General features: G+C 43.4%; 1 protein-coding gene across 4 annotated transcripts; it reads right to left on the bottom strand.

Moving 5' to 3' along the window:
• Positions 1–11,281: 11,281 nt before the first annotated feature.
• Positions 11,282–24,507, bottom strand: dus3l (dihydrouridine synthase 3-like). Of its 4 annotated transcripts, XM_083645707.1 has the most exons (18): positions 24,274–24,507; positions 23,777–23,868; positions 22,440–22,710; positions 21,347–21,698; positions 20,971–21,044; positions 20,484–20,546; positions 19,660–19,713; positions 19,516–19,605; positions 19,160–19,201; positions 18,819–18,971; positions 18,170–18,286; positions 17,563–17,628; positions 16,108–16,218; positions 14,344–14,440; positions 13,449–13,524; positions 12,005–12,193; positions 11,641–11,769; positions 11,282–11,538 (listed from the first exon to the last, which is right to left on the bottom strand). In XM_083645707.1, the coding sequence occupies exons 2-18, from the start codon at positions 23,851–23,853 to the stop codon at positions 11,466–11,468; spliced, it is 2,034 nt and encodes a 677-aa protein (XP_083501833.1). In that variant the 5' UTR covers positions 23,854–23,868; positions 24,274–24,507; the 3' UTR covers positions 11,282–11,465. The 4 variants fall into 4 exon arrangements, with proteins under 4 accessions (XP_083501833.1, XP_083501832.1, XP_083501835.1 ...); XM_083645706.1 differs by having other exon boundaries at positions 19,516–19,713; XM_083645709.1 differs by lacking the exon at positions 20,484–20,546.
• Positions 24,508–25,562: the final 1,055 nt, after the last annotated feature.

Raw genomic sequence — 25,562 nt, 5'->3', positions numbered from 1 at the left:
TCTTAGTTAAGCAAGATTTCTAAGATATTTTCATGTGGCTATAATGGTAGGCTATGAGGAGTCACGCATTCAGAAATAATATCCTCTAGGGCAGTGATACTCAACTTGCGGCCCGGGGGCCAGATGCGGCCCGCGATAGGGTGCAGCGTGGCCCCCCGACAATTTCCTAATTCACAATGAAAACTAAGGTTAAATAAAATTTGACTGAGCTCCAGCTAAATTGTCAAATATGGCTGTCTGCTTGCCACACAGGCACTTACAGTATGTATTAACTATGCAAAAAAATGTGAGACTAAACTCCGGCTGACACCCCAAAATCCTACAATCTGCTACAGAAAAATTAATATTAATGTTTATTGACTGGCCCCTTGCCTCCTGTCATTTTGAAAAAGCGGCCCCCAGGCAAAGCAAGTTGAGTATCCGTGCTCTAGGGCCACGCCACTTCCGGGAACCCCCATTCTGTGTAAGTAGGGTTGCCAGAGTAAAACCTGGCTATTTCCACAACTGCTTATGGATGAGCATCATCTGCTGCATGCCATCGAGAACCGTTGGTCAGATTGACTTAAAAACTTTGGGAGTGTGCCCTATTGTGCAGTGCAGTGCCCTGTCTTCGTGCAAGTCGGCATAGCGCCACCTACTGGCAACATAAAAAATGCTGTTTATCTCAAGAACCGTTCGTCCGATCGACTTCCACTGGGGAGTGCGCTTACGGGGACTCAAGGAAGTGCAGGGAGCTGAATTCCGTGCAATTTGGCATAGCGCCCCCTACTAGCAACACAAAAAGCGCTTTATCTCATCCATTCATCTGATCGACTTCAAACTTAAAACTCGAGGAGTGCGCTTAGGGGGACTCAACGGAGTGCAGGGAGCTGAATTCCATGCAATTTGGCATAGCGCCACCTACTGGCAACACAAAAAGCAGTTTCTCGATAGCCATTCATCTGATCGACTTCAAACTTGGTAAGTGTGCTGCTGGGAACCTGACAGAGCAGTGCAGAATTTTGTGCAATTCGGCACAGCACCACCTACTGGCAACACAAAAAGTGGTTTATGTTGAGAACCGTTCATCCGATTGACTTCAAACTTGGGGAGTGCGCTGCACTGGTAAATCGGACAAATAGTGTTTTCCGTTATACAGTAGTTTTCATCTTCAGCACAAATTATATTTATACTACAATCGCAGTTGTCCAAGAAGACTCACCTGGATTTAGATAGATTTTAAACAGCTCCTTGTTTCCTGCAGTGTGAGAGAAAGAGGGACAAACTTTGTTTGTGTCCTGAGTCCATGTGTGAATTTGTATGAATTTATATGTCCAAAATATTGGTAGAGAGAGGGGTGGGGGTGGAGAGCTGTGCACACGCACACACAGCAGTTTTCAACATCCTGCCATCTTCAGGATTTAAGTGGCATAACAACTACCCTGTAATTAGACAAAATTCTTAATTACTTAACTCAATCAACAAACTAAATAACTTAAAGCTGCATTCAGCGATGTTTTTGTGTTCAAATAAGTGTTAAATGGCTCTATATTCTGACAGCAATCCCTGAAATAGAGTGTTTGGTCAGTGACTTGAAACCCCCAACTGTCCTCTATCTCTCTCCTGTAGTCCTGCAGGCTGGGCGGACGTACTGTATCTTCGCAACCGTCTTGTCCAGAGATGGCCTCCCTCCACTTATTAGTCGTCTTACTCACTGCCTGAACAAATTACCAGAGTGTACCTTACTCAATGATACCACCTGCTGGTGAAAGACGGGACATTCAGAACAATGATAAAAACCATGAGGTGCAGTGCTCTTGGTTGGGGGGCACTGTCATGACCTGGCTCGTGAAGCCATGACAAAAATGGGAGACACACTGTTTAGAGTGGTAAAAGGTAACAATTTTAATTAATCAAAGGTAAACAAAGATACAAAAATGTACTATGAGGTGTGTAAGTCAGTGAAATCAGTGCGTCAGCTGTTGCATGAGTGTGGAATGGTGAGTGTAGAGTGTTGTAAGGTGTAAAACTAAATTCACAACAAAGGACTAGTGTAAACTGAACAAAATCATGGTGCTGGCATGGAGGGGGAGAGACACAGACGATCAGGTGCTCCAGGTTGCTCTGATTACACACACACACACCTTAAAAATAAAATATATTACGTTTTTTTTTTAACAAACCTAAATTCAAATGTGCTTTTTTTTTTAACACAACAATCTTAAGTTCAAATATTTTCTTTTCTTATATTAACCATTTTAACTTCCAATATTTGGTGTAAACTTATTTTACTAGTATCAGTACTTTTAACAATCACAAACTTAAATGCTTAGCTTTACTCAGTATTTACATTAATGGGACAAACATTCCCATGTTAACAGGAAACCAACCTGGTGTCTTGTCACCCACCTCCAATACACCTTGCCTCCCCCTCCCCTCAGCAACCTGATCAGTAAGAAGCAATTTAAGAGGGGATAATGAGAAGAAAGAATGAATGAAGGGGACAGAAACAAACAGGCATGGTTAGAACAGGCCATTTAGCCTACTGATGAGGAGCTCTAGACAAAGCATCCGCCACCACATTGTCAGAACCTTTGATGCAACGGATCTCCAACCAGTAAGACTAACAATAGTGACCATCTGATCAATCTCTGATTTGGACACTGCAGAGAGTTGAGAAAGGTTAAGGGATTGTGGTCGGTGTAGACCACTACAGGCACAACACCAGAGCCCACATAAACATCAAAATGAATCAGCGCCCACACTAGTGCAAGTGCTTCTTTCTCTATGGTAGAGTAATTTAGCTGGTATGAGTTAAATTTCCTTGAGAAAAAGCTAACTGGTTTATCAAAACCTAGATCATCACTTTGCTGAAGGACAGCTCCCGCCCCCACGTGACTTGCATCGACCTGGAGGGAGAAAGCACGGTCAAAACGAGGTTAGTTATAAAGATAAGTTACAGATCTTTATATTATCTAAACTCTGAATGCCACTGCGCACGTCAGACTTATATGTATGACCAGGAGAATAAACACCACTTTGAGTGACCGCCTCAAACCCAGTATTACGCGTGCGCGCTCCGCCAAAGTCACGCCTGTGCGTCAAAACGTACTCATCAGCCAAAGCAGCAGCCTCGGCAGCAGTTTTAACTTTCTGATCACCGATGTGTGTGGCAATATTACCAGGCACGGAATTTTTAATCTGCTCCAGGACTATTAAGTCACACAGTTGTTCAAAATTCACCACCTCCAATGCGGAACACCAGTGCGTAAAATGAGCAGTCAGGTCACGGGCGAATTCGAGATGCGTCCGTTTATCACCTCTTCTCCACGTCCGAAAACGCTGACGGTACGCATCGGGGACTAATTCATATGCTCTCAGCACAGTGGACTTAAACCACATCATATTTTTGACTCAACAAAAGACAACGATGAGTATGCGTGCTGCGCTCTACCAGTCAATACGCACTGGAGCATGAGCGCACGAGCAGACTCCGGCCACTTCCTTGTCTCCGCCACACGTTCAAACAAGGAGAAAAATGGTTTCTGGCTCCCGTTCGTTAAACCTGGGCAATAACCGCAAGTTTCCTAAGATGTCAAAGTGATCTGCCGCCGACTCAGAACCAAGCCTGGAACTCTCCAGCTCCTCAGACCTGTCAGCAGTCATCTTCCCATCTCTGATCAAATCCAGCTTGTATTTCTGTAAGGCCACCTTCTCTCTCTGCCTCACACCGCCATTTCTCAAATGTGATCTGCTTCTCAATCTCACAGTCTCCTGCTTTCTCTGCTCATGCTGTAACTGTAGCTCAAGCAACTCTTTTTTGCTGTTCAAATGTTAAATTACTGTTTGCCAGAACAGGCGGCGACAAAACAGCTAATTTAACAGGAGAGGTTCTTGGCAAAAGACTGGAGGAAAAAGGCTTTGACAAGGCCTATGTTGTCCTTGGGCAGTTTCTGGTCCTCAAGAAAGATGAGGAGCTGTTCCGTGACTGGCTGAAGGACACATGTGGGGCGAATGTCAAACAGCAAGGTGACTGCTACGGCTGTCCCAAGGAATGGCGTGACTCCTTCCCATAGACTGTTTTCACGGAGTTGGGCTGCCATGGGAACAGTTTGAACCCTAGCTTATTTCCTCTCCGCTATTGCATCAGCAAACATTGCAACATTGTAAGGGGCAATTTTGAATGTTTATGTTTGAATGTTAATTAAAAGAGTTTTAGCTCCCTCTATTCTCCCAAATGCCAAAGTCAACTTAAAGAGTAAGTGGCAAAAAGGTGCCCAGGGTCAAATCACCCACAAAATAGTAGGCTACACAAATCCCCTCTATTTCCACCTATGCTAAAATAACTCATCCCTAGTCTTCATGCAAAGTTAATGGCGGGTAGTTATGCGCTAGCCATGAGGAGGGACAATCCTAGATTGCCAATTGTCATAACCCGGCATGCAATGACACACGCTAGTCATGTCACTTCCAAACAGGAGGGAGGAGGCTGCTGTGAACTTGAGAAGGGACATGCAGAAAAACCACAACATCCCCTGATCATGATCTGCTGCCACCAACGCAAGGCAGCTAGACTGCCAGAACATTCAAGCAAAGCAAACTGTCAAGAGTTTAAGGCCAAAACAAACCGACTGAAAAACTCAACTGCTCAAATTCAAGACACTGGTACACTGGCCTACAGGGCGGTAGCCTACACCAGACAGCTCCTCTGTATCTACAATCTATGGTCAGGCTCCAAACCTCTCACCGTCCCCTCCGCTCCTCCACCAGTGCAGGTCGCCTTGCTCCGCTACGTGGGCTCAAAAGTCGCTCATCCCGATCGCAACTCTTCTTGTCCCTGGCACCACAATCGTAGAAGGAGCTCCTCCCTTCCGTCAAGTTGGCCGAATCACTGCCCATCTTTCAGCGAAGACTAAGAACACACCTTTTCAGGCTCCACCTGGGCCCATCTTGAACTAACATCTCTCTCTTTCTAAAAAATCTAATCAAACTACTTTCTACAAGTGCTACTCTATTCCTTCAAAAAGTTGTAGCTGTCATAGATTTCTCTACTGTTGACAAAATGTGATATTGTAAGTCGCTTTGGATAAAAGTGTCTGCCAAATGACGTAATATAATGTAATGATCTCACTGTGTTCACGCGTGTCATCACACTTTATGGTGTGATATCACTGATGACATCGCAATTATCACTGATGACATCATCGTGTTCGGACAACATCAAACAAGAGACTCCGCCAGAGGCTTTGTGTAGTACAACTTATGTGAGAATTTGGCTGATCAGCTTTTTCCATTAGATCTAACATCTGGAACTCTATTCCCAATAGTATCAGACAAAGCTCTCATTTAACCCGTTTTAAATTACAATTGAAACCATAGCTGAAATCCCAACAATGCTGAAATCAATTAATCCCCGATACCTTTTTATCTTAATTGTGTGTGTTGGATTTTGTCTTCATGTACAAGAATTGTATATGAACCGGATTTGCACTGTAATAACTAACTGTAACGGTTTTAATGTGTTTTTTTGCAGATTAAATTTAGCTTCCTAGCTAATTCAGGGACAGTTTCTGACTGTCTATTGTCCCTGTCAAATGAATTAAATAAACTAGTGCAGTGCACTGCCCACTCACTCACTCACTCACTCACTCACCTGGTGTGTCTTTCTCTCTCCTGGTGTGTGTCTCTCGCTCACGGTGTGACTCAGTCTCTCTCCTGGTGTCTCTCTCCACATGAGCAAGCATTTGGCAAAAAGAGAAAAGTCTTATTCGACATTCAGTGTGTGCTATTATATGAAAGTAAATATTTCACGATTTAAAAATGCCGAAAGCACAGCCAGTGTTATGGAAGTTGGTGCACTGAAAAGAATATGGGATTTTGATTGGTAGTTGCCACAAAAATAAGCAATGTCACCGCAGGGATTTGAACCCTGTCCCAAACCAGGAGTCCACACCAGTGACTTGTGCTTTTTGAGGCAACAGCCTACCTTATTTGTGTCTCATTAAATCAGTTCACACACTGTCTAACTTCTATATCTGTGGGCATGTTGCTACAGTGTTTATATGCACAAAATAAAGTGTGTTGTTATCAACTGTTATTGCTAACAATGGCTAGCCTGGCTACTTATCTTATCCAGCAGATGGAGCCTGACCTTCCCACACAAAATAAAAACACACAATAAGGTATGTTATTAAAGACAGAAACACAGAATGTGGTTCACAAAATAGGCTAGTTGTTTGCTTTAAGCCCTGCTGCTGGCCAGAGCGCATTCTGTTCTCTAGGCAGAAATACATAATTAAAACAATACTAATAATATAATACTAATACTACTACTACTACTACTAATAATAATAATAATACTAAAAATAATGAATCTGCTAAATCTGATGCATTTTCAGCAGCAGTTGTGAATACACTTGATCTACACTACAGTCCTCAATGCACAGCAGCATAGCCTACCAAGTGAGACCATTTCCACCAATTTTTTTTTATTTGTTTAGATATTTTTAGCATGTCAGTCATGTCATGATCTTACCGGGGCAGCCAGCCACAGTCGAATATATGGACTACAGCATAATATTATCAGTAATGGGCAGTAGCTGCTTACTACAAGTAGTGAAGCTACTAGCTTAATTGTATTTCTCAGTAGCTTGGTGGTATCTTAACTACATTTCTCTGGGGTAGCGTGGTGGTAGATTAACTACATTTCTCTGGGGATAGCTTCAATGTAGTGAAGCTATATGTTAATGTAGAGTAGCTAGTAGCTTAGCTCACTAAATTTTCCAAGTAGCTTAGTTGTGACGGTCTATATAGTTGTCCATATTCACATGTTATCTGGAGGACATATTATTTCCCCATTACTGTTACACTTCAGATCAGGTGGGTCTTTATTATTTTGCTACTGAGTTGCATTAAAAGAGTTTGTACAAAGCCTACAGTTTATCCTGCAAATATGCCCAAGTCTTATTTTGTTTTGATTTATGTATATTGTTTTTCTTGTTTATTATATTGCTGTCTTTTATTTATTATGGTTTCATTGTCTGTTTTTGGAATATTGTGTAAGCAAACTTTATTGTGATAATTATTATAAATCTAGAAATAGGTTCCTTCACAAAGTGTTTTCCTATAGACATGATTCCTCTCTCCAAATTTGACCAATAAAGTATTTTGTTCCCATGACTATCAGTGGGCAAAACATAGGCCTACAGTATTCCAGATCTGCTGGAATTCCCTTTTCTTGATCACTGAGATACAATTGATTTGGCATGAAGTTGATTAAATGTAGAAATACAAATAAAATGGCTTTGATGTACAGTAGTGTTAGCCATACAATGTTGTAGCTTTCTGGCTGGCTGGCTCAGCTGCTAACGTACCTACCGGTGGCTAGCTGTGGTAGCTAACGTTAGCTAACATTTAACAACACAAGCCGTTGTTCTGCCGCTCCAAGTTTCACAATTGGCGAGTCCGTGTACTCATACCATGTGTTGTTTCTTGTAGCTACTGTAGTCACAATTGATGCCAGTTTGCGTTCGAAAACAGCGTACGTCATCGTGACGTCATCTTCACCTGCTACGCATGGTCACATGACCCAAAAGGGCCTATCAGAGGAGTGAATCCAGCCGATAAAAGTTAGCAGCGCCAATCATTTTAGCAGTCGGGCGAAATGAAAGCTAGTGAGAAGTCGACAATTCCACGAGAGAGACACGACAGAGAGACACGACAAAGAGAGACACGGACACGACAAAGAGAGACACGGACATGACAAAGAGAGACACGACAAAGAGAGACCAAAGAGAGACGTTGCAGAGCCAAGTTCAAGACACGGCCATCACATTTCAAACTGCCGCCAAAATGTCGTGTGTTCATTATAAATTTTCGTCCAAACTGTGCCACAACACGGTTAATTTTGACGGGCTCCACATCACAGTCGACACACTCAAACGCCAGATTATGGTTAACGAGCGTCTCAATGCCAAAAGATGTGACTTGCAGATCACGGATGCACAGACTAGACTCGAGTACATTGATGGAGCCCAGATCCCTGCATACTCGTCGGTGATCGTCCGCCGCACTCCGGTTGGTGGCGTTGCAGCTACAGGGAAAACATTTATCATCGGTCGTTCTCTCACAGCTCTGGTCAGAGCGTCGAGGCCAACTGATTCATGCCCACTGTCACTGGCCGAAGCCGCCCAACTCATCTCTCTGTCCAACCAGCAGTCACTTGATGCGGAGGCGTCCATTCCTCAGGATAACCAATCCTCCTCTGAGGATGACCCACTCCCCGATGAACTGCTACTCTGCACAATATGCAACCACCTGATGACCGATGCAGTGATCGTAGCCTGCTGTGGGACCAGTTACTGCCACGCCTGTATCAGGATCACATTGCTGAACTCGGAGGAGCACACCTGCTTCAGCTGCAAACGGCATGTTTCACCCGATAACCTTATTGCCAACAATGCACTTCGGCACGCTGTCGACAGCTTTAAGAAAGAGACAGGTTATGTCAAACATCATGGGCGCAAGGAGCTGTGCCAAGCGGCCCCACCCCCACCCCGCCCACAGTTGCTCAGGACTCGGCCCTCCAGACAGCAGGACCCGCTAATGGACAACATCGTCGAGCACCCTCCTGCTGCCAGCGTACCCGCCACCACTATGCCTCCAGCACAGGTTATGCTTACGCAGCCTGCGGACCCCCTCTCCTCCAGACATATGCACCAGACATATGCACCTCCAGGTCCTGCCCCTGCAGTCTACCCGGCGCCTTCCCTGTACCCACTACCTCCTCCACAGTATGCGCCTCCCTACTACGCTAGTGCCTACTACTTCTCTCATGTCCCTCCACCTCCAGTTACTTACCAGCCCCAGTCTGTCTTCATGCCTGAACCACCAGGGGTAAACCCTGCCTGGGTTCCCCCTGGTGCCCAGTCCCCTCTTGGCCCGCTGCCCCCCTCACCAAAGAGACGAAGACGGTCTAGGTCCAGTCGAGCCAGACGCAGCAGTCGATCCCGTTCACGCTCCGGTGGCAGGTACCCACACTCGCCTTTCTCTCGACGCAACAGCCGCAGTAACAATGGATGCTCACGTAGGCCGGCCCGTCGGTCTCCTTCAAGGTCTGGGTATCGTCGCACACGCTCACCGCGATCTCCTCCCCCATATCGAGGAGGAGGCTGGGAGGGAGGGGAAAGAGGAGGAGGAGGGACCTACAGGTCCAGGTCACGATCTCGCGCTCCTGGTGGTGGATGCTGGAGCCACAGCGATGGTGGCAGAAAGCCACCTGCTCGAGAGCCATCCTCCACCCCCTATGGACTGAAGAGGCAGAGGTGCAGGAAGGACAGTGTGGAGACGTCACCCTCCGAAGACGAGCTCCACCACCTCAGACCAAACCACCGTTATGCCATTGTTTAAAAAAACATTGTTACTTACTGTATATAGTTGTTGTTACATTGTTCAAAATGTAGGCCTACTTTTCCATAGAAGTTCAAATTGATGTAATAGAATGTATTATTCAATGTATTATTATTGTTATAGGCCAATTTTTTTTTCTCACAAAAAAGCATATTGTTTAAAAACATTGTTACATTGACTGTATATAATTGTTGTTACATTGTTAAAAAAATTATTTTCCATAGTAGTTCAAATTTATGTCATAGAATGTATTATTATTGTATCAATGTATTGTTGTTATACTATGTTCCAATCTTATGCCTTTCTTATTCCTTTTTATATTCTTCATGTGCTCTATCTTCAATAAAATATATTTTTTATCACAAAAACAAAAAAAAAACCTTACTGTCTCGCGCTGCTGGTATGAAATGCTTGCACTAGGTACATGTACCGGGTGCAGCTTTCATTACACAGTAGCAGGAGTTGGCTGGGCTTGACGTGCCGAGACAGCTTACCTGATCCTACGCCTGTCTGGTCTCATGTGGTATGAGACTGTAATCCATTACCTGGAAGACAATAGGCTGGGAGAGGGGACTAACAAGTCAACTCCAAAACAAATGGTGGGCTAGCAACCCTAAAAATGACATATATTTGTATTCCTTGCTTATAATTCAGATATTATACATATTGAACATGAATAGCCTACTAATGATGGGTTAATCAGATTCTAACACCTATAATATAAGAAGTAGGCTAATCAATATGGTAATAAGTGGCTAAGTTTGTTGTCCTTGCCTTCAATCAACCTTGCCCAGTAACTGATCATTCTTTTCTTGACAGTGACACAGAGTGGGCATCTCCCCAGCTCCCCATAGACCATATTGTTACACATTGTCATTTTAACTTTCAAAATGTACTTGAGAAATCTGAGGTGTAGCTTTTCCAGACTTGGCGAGTGCGCTGTGGGGAACCTTACGGAGTGCAGTGCCACAATATTCTGAAAATTTGAGTTATATTTTGCACCATCCCACCAAGACACACCGTTGTCATACCCACTAATGATCTCATAGACATTGTGAAAGACATTAGTGATGTCATAGGAATGTAATAGCTCGAGTGACATCACCAATGACATCACTCACTGATCTCGAGTTGCACCGGTCCTACCTCTGCAGGGAAGGATTATGCCAACTGCCATAAAACACCACAGAAGAACAAGTGATGTCTCTCAAGCACTCGATGACATCATCGAGTGCCCAGCAGGGCTCAAAGCAAGCAAAAAAGCATTATTTGGTAAATCAATAGCCTATCTTCTTAAAAATCAAAACTTTGTTGAAAAGCAGTAACATTTATGAATTAATTCCCTAAACCGTGATTTGTCGTATGGGTTGACTGTAGAATAGTCTCCTCTCTTTGGTGTAAGACCCCACCAAAACTTTACCATTTGTCCATATAACATTAGACACAAAAAATAAACTATTTAGACACAAAAACCTCACATTCATAGGGATTGGGGATATTTTCTTGTTGAAACCTTGGCTAATCGTTATCTCCCCCATTCATCATGTTAACTGGCAAAACTGATTTTGCTTCTTATTTTTTTATTACTCTAAGCTCATACATAAACATTTTTGCCTGGCACCAATCTAAGATAAAAACACAATTATTAGAGAGTAATGAAAAACAAGAAAAGAATATTAAATTTAAAATTGTACTATCATCTCCATTATCTCTCCTTTCCAAGACAAATAGGCCATGTAAACAAAATTTATTTCTTTAGATGTCAGTTATGCAGTAGCTCAATAATAACAGTAATTCTAAATACTCTATCCCTTAATAAAACCGCTTTAACCTTTAACCAGTAACATAAAAAAAACTTGGAAAAATATTATTGGCAAAATACTTTATTGCATATATTTCAAGTATACATACATCACTGTATACTACTACTGCAGTATAGCTCAAAGAATAGCCTACTCAAAAGCCACAATGTCATGTTTTCTTTATCCACATTTAAACCATATTGTCCAGACTCAGAGTCAACAACGAAAAATAATTAAAAACTTAAATGTAGTTTTACGGGTCAGTCAAAGACAATCTCACTTGTAGGCATTGGCTTTATGTTTGGGCAAAAAGTTGAAATTCTTGGGAACAGGTCCGAGCAGCATTTCACTGGGGAAACAGTAAAGCACAATAAGATGTTATTATCAGAAACATACAGTTTTCCTTTTTTAACAGCCAAGATTAGATGTATTTTAATGGTCTGCTCCTCACCTAATCTTGACCCAGTCCCCGACGTGTTGACTGGCCATGAGTGACTCCAGATAGTTCCTGCCCATGTAGTACGGAGGTCGCTCATTGATCTTCTGAGGCACTCGTTCCAACAGGCCTACTGGGATATATCTGAGAGAAACAGACAGAGAGAGATAGAGAGGGAGGAAGGGAGAGAGAGACAGATGGATGGAGAGACAGAGAGGGAGGGACAGAGACGGATAGAGACGGATAGAGAGGGAGAGAGACTTTTACATTTCTCTCCAATCCACCATTCGATTTCCACTCCGAATTATGTTTTGTTTTAATGTTCCGGAGTCATGTTACAAGATACAACATTTTGCAGCGTGTGATTGTTGTAACTGACCTGCACATGAAGGAGAGCCACTCCAGCAGGAAGTTGCGGGTCTTCTCCAGGCCTCGGGTATCCGAGCCCCAGTGCTCCAGGCCATAGTTGGTGAAGTCCCTGAGGACGTCCAGTCGCTCACTGGACGAGATGTCCCAGTCCCTCCTCTCCTTTATTTCAGTGAAGATCCAGGGCTTGATGAGTGCTCCTCTAGAGAGGACCAAGCAGTGCAACCACAATAAAAGTCAGACATGCAAACATGAATTTAATTTCCCTGCCATTTTTGGTGAGTTTTATTAATGGGTTAACGTGGCCAACATGATGTGCAGGTTTACTGTAAAAAAACAATAATAATCATTGCTGGTGACACATTGCATTAGAAACTAAAGCAGCCATGGTGAATGTACTGTACATGGGGTGGACAAAATAACAAACATCACATGAAAAAGGACTTTGAAACAACTAAATCACATTCATACAGCCGAGTCCTATAGACGGTTTTCACCAACTGCAACCCCACAGCACTTCCTTTTTCTCAGCTTCTTCTTCTGTGTTTTATGGTGGTTGGCATCCTTAAATGTTGCATTACCTGAATTGTATCAGCTTCACAGCTAAATATTTACAGTGTCCACTTTCTCAGCTGTTCAGGGGAAAACACTGACATAGCCTACTTCTATTTCTTATTTTTGCTATACGTTTTAATGTAAAGATAGGCCTATGTGTGCAATAACGTACTGATAGTCAGCTTACTCTGTAACATGTAGCTTTTATTAGCCTCTCAGGCTAGCTCTGGACCGGACAACAACGCTTCCTACTACCCAGCGTGTGCACGTCTTTCCAACAGGGGTGGTTGTTATGGCAACTATCAACAACAACAACAACAACTACTACTACTAACTACTACAAGACATAAAGACCGAAATAGGCTACGTTGTTACTGTGTCTGTCGGAGACACGGCCTAACGTTAACATTTAATATGAGCCAAATATCAGCCTGCGCTCAGCTATCTATACAGGAAGTAAACCGGATATTCAGGTGGGTTGTGGCAGTTGTTGGTGTTGTCAAGTTAAAACCGTATATATGAAGTTGCTCAGGCCCACGGTGGGTGTTGAATTCCACTAGTTGCAGCTACACCGCTCCGACCGTCACTAAGCGGGCAGAATTATTGACGTGGGGAAAACGGCATCATTATTTAATGTGGTAAGGGGAAAGGTCTTGGAAAACCATGATGATATAAACAAACTGCACAGGCAGAGAAGAAAGGTGGTTCCAAGTCAAAGTGCAATGTACATTTCCACCTGCCAAAGAACTAGAAGCTTTCTTTCTTTAAAGAATAGTCCAGTATCCACTACACACTGTCAGGACTTCTATGACAATGCTGTCTTGAAGGAAAAGGGTTCTCCTCCTCATTAGGTACGTTATATTCATTTTCACTTGAGAGTCACTTGAGAGATAAATTCCAACCTTGCAATCATGATACCAGAAACTTCGGTTTCTCGAGCCTTCATGGCATCTTCATAGGACAAAATGTCTCCATTCCCTGTGGCAATCAGAAAAGCAACTCATTTACCAACACACAGGACCTCAAGTAAATATCACTAGTTTACGTGCCAAAGTAGAAACCTTGCTGGCATCGATAAAGGAAAGGGGGGGGTGGATGAGATTGGGCATGTCATTGGTGTTATGAAGAGGGAGGTGGGTGAGACTGGGCATGTCATTGGTGTTATGAAGAGGGAGGTGGGTGAGACTGGGCATGTCATTGGTGTTATGAAGAGGGAGGTGGGTGAGACTGGGCATGTCATTGGTGTTATGAAGAGGGAGGTGGGTGAGACTGGGCATGTCATTGGTGTTATGAAGAGGGAGGTGGGTGAGATTGGGCATGTCATTGGTGTTATGAAGAGGGAGGTGGGTGAGATTGGGGCATGTCATTGGTGTTATGAAGAGGGAGGTGGGTGAGATTGGGGCATGTCATTGGTGTTATGAAGAGGGAGGTGGGTGAGATTGGGGCATGTCATTGGTGTTTATGAAGTTGGCACCCTCTAATAAAGACACTTCCTTTAATTCCCATGTTACCCCCAGAAAGCTCTCGGACCTAAACTGACAATACACTCTTCAGCCCATGCATGGCACACCAATCAAACATTCTACGACAAACACGGACAAACACAGATCTTTGTTTGGTGTGCCATGGTTGTCTGTTCTTGTTTGGAGAGGTTTGGGCAGATTCAACATGTTCACGTTTGTTATCGCCAAGTAAAAAAAATGCTCTTTTTGCATTTACAAGTGGTTGATTTTCTAGTTCTAAGCCTTTGCCCTCCTGCACACGCGACACAATTACGATCTTTACAAATCCACGTACCAAAAAGTGGGATGGGGCTAGCCAGTTGGGAACAGGTGTTGATATAATCCCAGTCAGCTAACTTAGTGTAGCGCTGCTCCCTGGATCGGCCATGCAACTGAAACACAACAACAGTGTCAGTGTGAGACATCATCATCACACTGGAGAGCTGCCTCTCGTCTTGTTTACTTGCAAATTACAATGACAACGTGTGGATATAATTACGAGAACATTGCAAATCACTCTGTCTGACTGTCTCCTGTCGTCAGCCGACAGGTTTCCAAAGTGAAGATGCACTCCACTGGTGCTCTCTAGAACGGCACCATGCCATTCACAGAAATGCCATCATTTATGTCCTCAATTGCTTCAAAAAGAAGTCTTCGGAATAGTAGCGGCGTTGTCTCCCCATTTCAAAGTGGAGGAGATTGTCACTCCAAGGAAAAGAAAATAAGAAGACAAACCATTTTTAAACATGTGATATGATGATTTGAAGCTAATTTGTTTGAGTGTGATTTGATTTGAATGTGATTTATCTGCATGTGATTTATCTGAATGTCTGAATGTGATCTGAATGTGATTTATCTGCAGCTTAACACGTTCACTGCCAATGACGTGTTTTTACGTCAAACTAAATCCAACGGTTGACTGCCAATGACGTGTTTTTACGTCAAAAAAAATATATATTTTTTTTTGACCGTGGGATGTGCATCTAACCCTTTTACATCTCTTATATAATTATTGGAGCCACCGAACATGTACAACCCATTCCACCGACCCACTAAGTGGCGACAGTGCTCTCCCAGACTAGAGGAAGGCAAGCAAAAAGCATGTGTGAGGAAGCCATTCTCATGAAAATGGATGGGGGAAAACGCTTTCGTTTTCGCGCTGATTGCTGGCGGTGCGGGATTGCAAATTTGCATAATAGATTACGGGTGGAACACACTTTGAAACACGCAGCATAAATAAGACCAGAATCGCAAAAGCTTCATCAAAGCTCTCAACACAAACCACAAGAAACGAGCGAGCCGATCCAGACTTGCACAGCGGCCGCCAGGCAGACAGGCACAGCAGCAGCAAAGCAGTGAGCTGGTGACGCGAGGTTACAGACACGCTCGCTGCAGCCAAGAAGAACACACACGGAGGGAGGAGTTTGAAGGAAAGGGGTGTTTCCTGCTGTTATGGAGGAAATTACTGTTCAAAACTATTGTTTAGATGTCTGACGTCTTACTGATGCCAAAAATGAATGGTTAAAGTGACTGTTCTATCGAATTTCACAAAAAGCCGTTTATCTCAACATAATTTTTCAGACGCTGAAACCATGCTGTATTCAACTGCTAATGCTTACATAACTACTAACTCTACAAACTAACCCTTTTAGACAGAGAAAGCACACATTCTATTAGTTCTTTTGAGATATTGTGTGTTCACAAAATCTTAGCAGAAAAGAATCCTCGGGTCTTGAAAGATGAGCCAGAATCCTCAAAAAAACCCTCTGGCAGAACCTACCTACAGTAAAAAAAAAAAACGGCTGGCAGTGAATGTGTTAAGATGATGTTCAAAACAACAAATATCAACAGGAGAAATGATAGTGGGTCTTTACACAAAAGTAGTCATGAGTTTTGGGATTGAAGAACGATGTGACTGTTCCATACTTTTCCAGGAGCCATGGCTGTGTTTTGATCTGTGTGATTAGATCTTTGCGATACAAAGTAGCTAGATATATCTCATCAGAACTCATCAATCCAAACTCGAACACAAGTTCTTTGGTCTTCTACTGAGACTTACTGTGATCATGGACACGCCCCATTTCTTCATCTCTGGGATGAGTTTGTGCGCTACGTTGCATTTCTCCTGAACACCAGTGCGGATCTTGACGGTCAACGGGACATCGAGGACCTTAGGGCAGAAAAACCTGTTCTCACCCAGCTTTGAGTTTGGTGTAACAACGTTCACAAAGAGACAATGAAAAGCTACTGAACTCTACTTCACTTCTTTTTCTCACACTGGTTTCTTTCTCTTTTTTTTTCTCTCCTCATGGTTTGTCCACAATTGTACTTGGCCAATTCCCCCTGCTGTCCCGGCCGTTGCTCCACCCCCTCTGCCGATCTGGGGAGAGTTGTAGACTAGCACATGCTTCCTCCGATACATGTGCACAGTCACCAGCCACTTCTTTTCACCTGAACGCAAGGAGCTTTACTGGCAGGACGTAGCACATGGGAGGATTATGCTATTCCCCCCAGAACAGGCGCCCTGACCGACCAGAGGAGGCGCTAGTGCAGCGACCAGGACTCATACCCCACTGGCTTCCCACCCCCACAGACACAGACAATTGTGTCTGTAAGAACTCCTGAACAAGGAAGTACCGCTGCCAGGAATTGAATTAACACTGGTTTCAACACGTGTTAAAAGTATAGACACTTATTGATGGGAAATTATATAAAAGGCAGCCCAAGCACAACAAAGTGCTTTCATAGTACAGATGTTATTTGGGTTGTTGTTGGGGTTTTTTTTTAGTAGCAACTAGCAAGCCACTTTGTTTTGAATTATTACTTAATAATTAATCATTCTAGGGGCACGGTGGCTCAGGGGTAGAGCTGTCGCCTCACAGCTAGAAGGTCCTGGGTTCGATTCCCACTTGGGACGCTGTGAGTGCTGAAGGAGTGCGTGCCCGTCCGCATGTCCTCGAGTGCCCGCCGCCCGGGTGGGGGTCGTCAAAAGGGCCTTTCTGTATGGAGTTTGCATGTTCTCCCCGTGCCCCCCTGGGGGTTTCCTTCATATAGGAACCCTTCACCAAAACATGCAATATCCTGGTCGCTGAAGTGGTGCCTGTTCGGAGGGAGGGGAACTCGTTGGAATAGCGTGATCCTCCCACGTGCTATGTCCTACCGGTGAAGCTTCCCCTGTCAGGTGAAAAGAAGCGGCTGGCTAACTGCCCATGTCTCGGAGGAAGCATGGAGCCAGTTTCGGCTCACCCCAGATCGACAGAGGGTGGAGCAGCAACCAGGATAAATCAATTAAAATTAGCACTAATGGGGGATAAAAATGGGATAAAAAAATCGGGGGGCAAATATTAGTATAATATACAAAAATAATGAATCATTCTTCCTAAACAGCCAAAGCTCAAATTCACCTGTATGTGACTGGTGTTCTCAGCACCATCCAGACTGCTGTCATTCTTTTTTTTAAAGTCATGATAAAACGACAGTTATCCAAGTGAGGAAAGGGAAAGGGAAGGCTTACATAGTTCATCCCCCTGACGATCTGTTCAAACTTCCTGTTGCGCGTCATCAGCCCGCAGCCTCCGCCCTGAAGAGCGGGAGGAAACAAAGACAACTGACCAAGAGCTGAACCATTCCAAATCAGCTCCATCGTCAGCTGAGGGAATATTTCATATTTCCTGCCTCTTGCTAATAACATATCACATGGAAGCTGACCCCACAGTTTAATCATGAAATGTGATTTTGTGTTCAGTGGTTCTGTCTTTTGCATCTTTCTTTCTCCCTCCATCTCACACTCTGCTGTGACTACGCCTCTTCCCGGCTTACTCGGAAGCTCAAAGAAACCGTTTCAAAGTTTTCATTTCCGTTTTTGTACACTGAACACACATGTACTTTGCGAGTGATACGTTTACTGTATGTACATGTATGAATGTAGATTCATATTTCATTGGTCCAAGTAGAAATGCACATCCCTCGTTAGTCTTGACGCTGCTTTCCTGACCAAGTCACCCCAGACAACCATTCTTAATCTCAGTGGGACTACCTGGTTAAATAAAGCTTAGAGTAAAACACACACCAGCACCCAGTAGCACTCAGTTACAGTATGTTGCAAGCAATCAGAGTTTTACCTTCTTGTAGACGAGGTCAATGGGACATCCAGAGTTGATGTCCACAAAGTCAACGTCAATGTTGCTGTTGATGAGCTCTGCACACCTGGTCATTGTGTCAGGGAAACAGCCTTCCACCTGGACACACGATTCAGATTTATATAACCCAGCTTTTCCTTTGCTAACCAGGAAGAGTTTCAGATAGTTTGAGACAATGCCTATGAGGATCCTACTGTACCTAGTCTCGCTGGCCAGCCTCCTCTCCCTTCCGTCCGAGGAGTCTGGCGCCGCAGGTCTCCATAACTGGGATAAACCCTCCCCTGCTCTACTCTGCTCTCCCATTGGAGCAACTGTTTCGGTGGCAGCCGGATGTCCGCTCCCGGCTTATTACAAACTCTGTCATTGGCTCCGACCATGTCAATCAGTACTGTAAATAGTGCCCTGCCGCCTCAGTGGAAACAACAACGCAAACTAGCTAGCAAGCTAACGGCAGAAACCTACACGCTAGCTCGTTGCTACACGCTGAAAACGGCAAGTTGGATTGTTTGAAACTATTTTCCAAGGGCACTGCCGCTAAGCGCCGCCCATCGCAATCCCACTATGGAGACCTGCGGCGCGAGACTCCTCGGACGGAAGGGAGAGGAGGCTGGCCAGCGAGACTATACTGTACCTGAACGCCAAAAAGATCTTCACTCTCATGCCTCTTGAGGAGCGCCCACTCAGACTGCTGTCCCTGCAGCAGGTTAGTGCACATGGCCATCTCTCCACAGGTGATGTCGGCCCCCAGGCGCTTGCACACACGCCGGAAAGGCAGATTCCCACACTGAGGAACACACAGGGAAGAACATTTGTTATCCTGCCCTCCCAGCGCAAAGTGCACACCAGGATAGGATGACACTTTTTTTTTTAAATTAGATTACATTAAAAACAGGAAGGAGTGAACTATGCGTTTCGCATACTGTTCACATGTACAAATAACTTCAGTACTCATTTCAGTTAGCTGGCACTTACTGTGGTTAGAGGAGCGAGGTATAGCTTGTCGTGAAAGTCCACCTTGAAAACAGAGAAAGAAATGTACTCATTATTACCCATAAAGATACATTACAAATGCAATCATTTAAGTCAAGAAATTAGCTCCCCAAGACATTCCTGTCTGAGACAATTTAGCATGATCCATCTGCCAGTTGGCTGATTATAAGGAACTGGATATCAATCTGTTACAGCTTTAGTTGTTGGCTTTAGTTCATTTGAATACGCATTTAGCAATTAAGAGGACTTGATGCAGCTATGTTCCATTTCATTTAAAGCCAAAGCAGAAACTTAGCAAGGATGTTAATGGCAACAAAGAGCAGGGGGGTGAGACGTACCTGCTTCCTCTCACAGGTTCGTAACTTGATGACATCCGCGTCAGTCAGTGGGCCAACAGTCTTTACCGGAGTCTGTCTCTCTGGGCTGACCTGCAGTTTGTCAGTCATAACAGTCTTTACCGGAGTCTGTCTCTCTGGGCTGACCTGCAGTTTGTCAGTCATAACAGTCTTTACCGGAGTCTGTTTCTCTGGGCTGACCTGCAGTTTGTCCAAATTAAAAGCAAACCAATCACAAAGGTTGTAACCATGTAATTTATACTGTATAGAGTAGACCTTCATCAGCTGGCTGCCCTTTTGAAAGTTGAACCAAAACTGGGACTGGGAAAATAGGAAGTGCTCTTTTGACTCCCGCGTTATTTCATGCTGATAAATGCAAGAATCAAAACAATAAAAAAATTATGAACAGAAGCCATTTTCAGATCAAAACACCTTAGTTGCATGATTCCAGTTTTGTTGACCATTTCATTCCTCATCAGCACCTATGTATTTATTATTGGATGCAGTTGTGGTATGCACCTTTCAATACTGGAGGTAGGTCAACTTTTAAATTGCATTTGCTCTGCTTGCTTCCTTATGCTGCTTTTTGGTGGCAGTAGAACAATAACAGCATGAGCCATCCCAATTATATTTTTATTTTTATGTGTGTTCATCAGTGTTGGGGGTAACTCATTACAAAAGTAACATATTACATGTAATATATTACTTTTAGCAGTAACTTAGTAATATAACTTATTACTTTTAGGATTTCAGTAATATAGGCTACCAGTTACTTTGTCAAGTAACACAATTTTTACTACTTTGTCAAGTAATTACAAATTGAGTTAAAAAAAATGTAATCAATGCACATATTTAAATAAAGATACAATCATTTCCTAATCAAATTGTCTGTTTTTATGCAAATAACCACTACAGATGACAATAACAAAGGAAAAGAATAACATTAAGAATTTTGGATTGTTTACACTGACTTCAAGGCCGGATGACATTATTTTTCGTAATGGTTCTGGGGCAGCGATGTCATTCTGCTGCTGCTGTTGTTTTGGTGAAAGTAATGCAAAAGTAGTGTAATAAGTAATGAGTTACTCTAAACAGACATTAATATTGTAAAGTAACTTATTACTTTCAAATGAGAGTAACTAGTAATATGTAGTATATTACATTTTGAAAGTAACTTGCCCAACACTGGTGTTCATACACGCAAGTCAAATTTAGCCGCAACAATTTGGAAAAATTCTAGTTGGAAATTTTCGTTGTCTGTCATTTTGACAGAAAGGGTCAGAAAAGTTCTGTCATATACCTGTGTTAAAATGACAGACAGCCTTCAGATGTTTCTGTCATTGTTTTAAAAAATGGTAAAAGATGGGAAATATTTGGGTTAATGCTGCCACTGGAGAGAGGGGGGGGGGGGGACATTTTGGGACTGCACTTGGTTATGTTATGAGCAGCACACGCTACCTGTGTTTCTGCTGCAGTGGACGCCTGTAGCTCATCTCCAGCAGGACTGGCTATTTCAGCTGCACAAGCATTCCCTGGGTGAGTCAAAGTACTGGATTGTAATATCAAATTGAAATCAATTCAAAGATAACATTTTGAGCAATGACAACTCTATGAAATAAGATTGCCGCTGAACATGCCGCAGCCTGAGTTCCGTGTTCATCATTTAAAGCAACAGAAGGGATATTAGGAAACTAAACGTGTAAAAAAAAATTAAATCTGAAACAATGGCCAATTACTATTTAGCCCTTAACCAATGGTGCAGCAGATACAGCTTGTCATTCTACATGAGCATCTGTTCAAATGACACAGCATGGATTGCACATTGTCTTCTTACCGTTTCCCTGCCGCCCTCTCTGCTGGTTGTTATTGCCGATAGCTTTGAGGTACTCGGCCGACTTCTGGAAGGGGACCGAGTGCTTCCTCAGACGGTTCTGGAGGTCTTTAGTCAAGCTGTTCTTCACCAGAGTCCGGCCCTCATAGGCCTGAACCAGATCTGCGTTCACCATGTTCTTGAGGTCAGGGGAAGTGTGCGCCTTGGCGAAGCGGCAGCACAGACCGTAGTGACACTTCCCATATGTGTCGTAGAGGTAGCAGGTCTCGCCCACGTCAGCGGGCTTGGTGGCCAAGTACTCCGCGACATCATGGTAAAACTTGCATTTTTCCCCATAGGAGCATTCCCTATTGTCCTGAATGGGTGAAAAGGTCAGGAGAATACACAATGAGTTAAACTCATTGAGTTTACAAAGGGAACAAAACATATGGCGCACTGCTGAATGACTAGTTTGGGCTCTATACCAGGGGTGGGCAACTGGCAGCCCGCGGGCGGCCCCTGACCTCACTCAGTGTGGCCCCTGGGTCAATTTCCTTGTTCTTCCCCCCCCCCCAAGGCGGACATTTTTGGTTAGGTTAGGTTAGGTTAGGTTAGACCACCCAAATCTGTGTTTTTATTTTTTTATTTTACTGTACATCCCTGAACATGGCGCTAATGATGTTAGCATTGTCCATCCACATACTGTTTAACGTTAGCATTTGAGCTAATGCTATTGTAACAAAACTATATCCAGGATGCACGTCATTGCACATGCAACATTACTAATCTGATTAATATGACATATTTGGGTGATGTACCCCATCAAATTGCTGTAGCGGGCTGTTTTAAAGCTAGAGCAAAGTTTTGGTGTCATCTGAATGGAAGAATGACTAAATTTCCTTATGAAAAATATAAATGTTGGTATAATAAATTTTGATTACGAGTACTTTTCATCAAATTAGTAGCTATAATTGGGAGTGATGGTGTTACAGTAAGCAACTGGTGGAAGTGCACGGTCACAATCTGGCCATCTGGTAGCGAGGACATTTTTTGTGGCCCTCTCTATCATCAAAGTTGCCCATCCCTGCCATCCCTATACCTAAGCGACTGACCATACCTGAGTGACTGAGGTACACAGTCGCTTGTCCTCGTAGGTGTTAGGTTTCATGTGCGGCCTTGACTTGTTCTGTCCTCGCACTCGCTTGCCGTCTGGTTTCCACAGCTTATTCTTTTCCTCAGGCTCCAGTTTGAGCTTTTTTTCTTCAGGTTCCTCCACAGATGCCTCCGTTGTCTCCTTGGGTGTCTCATTATCACCAGCCTTTCCTCCTTTAGGCTCGTGGCATTCAGAGTCTAGGAACTCGTGGAATTTGTCTTTGGATGTTAGGAATCTGTAAAGCACAAGAAGAATAGTTTTACTTGATCAAAGATGCACGTGTGCATTAAGCCAACACTGCCTGCCTGAGTTTTAATTCATGTGTTGCCATTTATAAGCAGCTGGTACGATTCTGTAACTGTATGCCTAACATAAGGTGACCATTTTCATCGCAATAGCACAACATCTGATGCCAGACATTGGCCAGCCAGAGTCGGGGAACATAAGCCAGTTTAGCCCCATAACGTGACGCCGCTTTATACTGTACTCCGAGATATTCTCGTACAGTAAATCGGCGCCACCCAGCGTTAGAATGCTGAATAGGTGGACATGGCTGTTCAAAAAGCTCTCCTACCCGTATGATACTGCTTGTGTGAAACAACCGTTTAGAAGCAGTCTTTGCACAGCCTGCGCTGAATTTACAGCAGGGTGTGTTTGATCTTACTAACATGGTGCACCGTTTGCACGCAGCGAGCAAACAACACATGCAGTCACACGGAGACGGCGGCTGTCAGTGATCAATGCAAATCCAGCGCACCTGGGAAGTACAACATGTCATGAAATACTCAAAACTCCCAAGGTTCCTGTCGGCACTTCTCCTGTCCTCAATACGGCACAGGCTGTGCAAAGACTGCTTCTAAACGGTTGTTTCACACAAGCAGTATCATTTTAACAGCGCCGGTGTTCCGGCTAAATTACTGGCTTCACTAGGCAGACGATCATATCTTCGGATCTGCAATCGGAGGTCGGATACGGGTAGGAGAGCTTTTTGAACAGCCTTGTCCACCTATTGAGGATTCTAACGCTGTGTGGCGCCGCTTTACTGTACGAGAATATCTCGGAGTACAGTATAAAGCAGCTTCACGTTATGGGGCTAAAGCCAGTTAAGTGTTACGGTGTGTTCAGGCAGTGTCTCATGCTGGGAATTGCATAGTGAGAAACAAAATGTCACTGATGCTCTTGTTGCACTTTCCCCACACAGTCAAGCTTAATCTTGATTTGTCCAATAATGTCTGAAATTCTGAAATGTAACATTTGCAACACTTTCAAACGGTTTTCAGAATTGCACAACAGCTACTCACTCTTTTTTAATGGAAGATGTGCCCTTCGCCACCTCATATGTCCCCTTATCAGCAGGTCCTTGTGACAATTTCTCCATCTTCCAGTCCTGCTTCTGAAACATAACAATATATTATTATTAGTTATTTTAGATGGGACAATGTTTTTTAAATATGAAAGCCACTACTACAGCAAGGCACATACAATAATGTCACTATCCTACTAGGTGGGCACTACACACAGGCATGCATGTCACATCAGCAACACACTATTAGCTTTAACCAAAGGTCCAACTCAACACAAGGCATATACAAGCCAATCCCATAACGACATGTGTTCTTGAAAAGTCTCTGCTCGCTCCAAAACTATCCAGGAAGCAGTCAAACTTATTTAAGATGAAGAATGATGGTCCATAAAGACAATAACTAGACTTCCTCCTTCTTTTGAAAACATTGAAGTAAATGGCTCGGCCCAGGCTGTATGAATAAGTTGAACTATTCATGCAAACCAAGTTCACTACCTGTTATTTGAAGGTAGCTGGTTAACCAAACCAAAGTGACACACTTTGCTCAGTCAGAGGTTACCCATGAGGGAAACTGAAACTCCTCTTGCAAACAAGCTAATAGCTAACGTTACAAGGCTAACCGCCACCGGGCAGCTATTAAACGGGAACGCTTCGACTTCAACACATTTAAAACGATCTCGTACTCTATTATTTATTTTTAAGAAAAACAATGCGTGACTGACACCCAAATCAATCCCACGGCGTGCGGAAATTAAGCGATATTCTTTCCCAGGATTGCGAAGGCATAAACCGCCCATCTCTGCCTCTGATTGGCGCAGGAGAGACGCAGGATAGCGAAGCGAATGTGATTGGATGGACTTTTGACGCTAGGCCAATCAGAGGCAGAGAAGGGCGGGTCATGCTTTCGCCATCCTGGGAAAAAAATATCGCGTGCGGAAAACACTTGTGTAACCGTGTGAAATGATCCGTGGTGTATAATGTTCACCAAACATTGGTTCCACTTTTGTTTTAATTTTGCTTGCTGGTAGGCAGACTGGTAGGGTACCTCCGACGGGGACGCCCAGGCGCCACCCACTGAGCTATTGGTGAATATGGTGAATGTATATAGCTGCATTGCCGACTTCAATGGCTATGATTATATGATTTAACCACCACCTCTGTAACGCAACAGGTACTTACACGATGATACAGAAATATATTTTACATCATGTATGTTAACATTATGGCACAAATGTGTTTTTATATTTAAAAATGGGCATCTTACGTCTGTGTGATGATGTTTGGTGGCCGTGGGGAACGTCAATGATATGATAAGGTAATAATGAAATGCTGTTTTATTTTTTCACGTGGGTAATTGTAAATATTAATTTTCTCAAGATTTTTGGACAATTGACACAACTGCTCATATCTTATGATGAAAGACAAAGAAAAGAAATCCATAGGAGTATCTCCTAATGCCTTAAGCCTTATATATATATATATATATATATATATATATATATATATACTGTATATACATACATACATCATAGACTGTATGGGGGACATGCATACATACTGTGTATGTGTGTGTGTGTGTGTGTGTGTGTGTGTGTGTGTGTGTGTGTGTGTGTGTGTAATCTCATATTGGCAATATTATTGCACAAAAACCTAATGACAGCTGCCTTAATTACATAATTTCTGTGAATTGTACCATGTAAATGTCATGGTTTTGTTTGGGTGTTATACACCATTGTGAATTTATTATACTAGAGATCATGCAAAGTGTGATTTTTTTTTAATGA

This window comes from Poromitra crassiceps (genome assembly GCF_964638095.1).
Source record: "Poromitra crassiceps genome assembly, chromosome: 11".
NCBI lineage: Eukaryota > Metazoa > Chordata > Actinopteri > Beryciformes > Melamphaidae > Poromitra > Poromitra crassiceps.
The sequence above is the reverse complement of the archived record's forward strand: the minus strand, read 5'-3'. Positions and strand labels throughout refer to the sequence as shown.

Excerpts from the sequence above, each read along its gene's own strand:
- dus3l (XM_083645706.1), bottom strand. The coding sequence starts at position 23,853 with ATGGAGAAATTGTCACAAGGACCTGCTGATAAGGGGACATATGAGGTG. Across the intron at positions 18,972-19,159 it reads ACCTCGCTCCTCTAACCACA|TGTGGGAATCTGCCTTTCCG; the intron begins GTAAGTGCCAGC and ends TGTGTTCCTCAG. Across the intron at positions 11,539-11,640 it reads GGGGACTGGGTCAAGATTAG|TGAAATGCTGCTCGGACCTG; the intron begins GTGAGGAGCAGA and ends CTGTTTCCCCAG.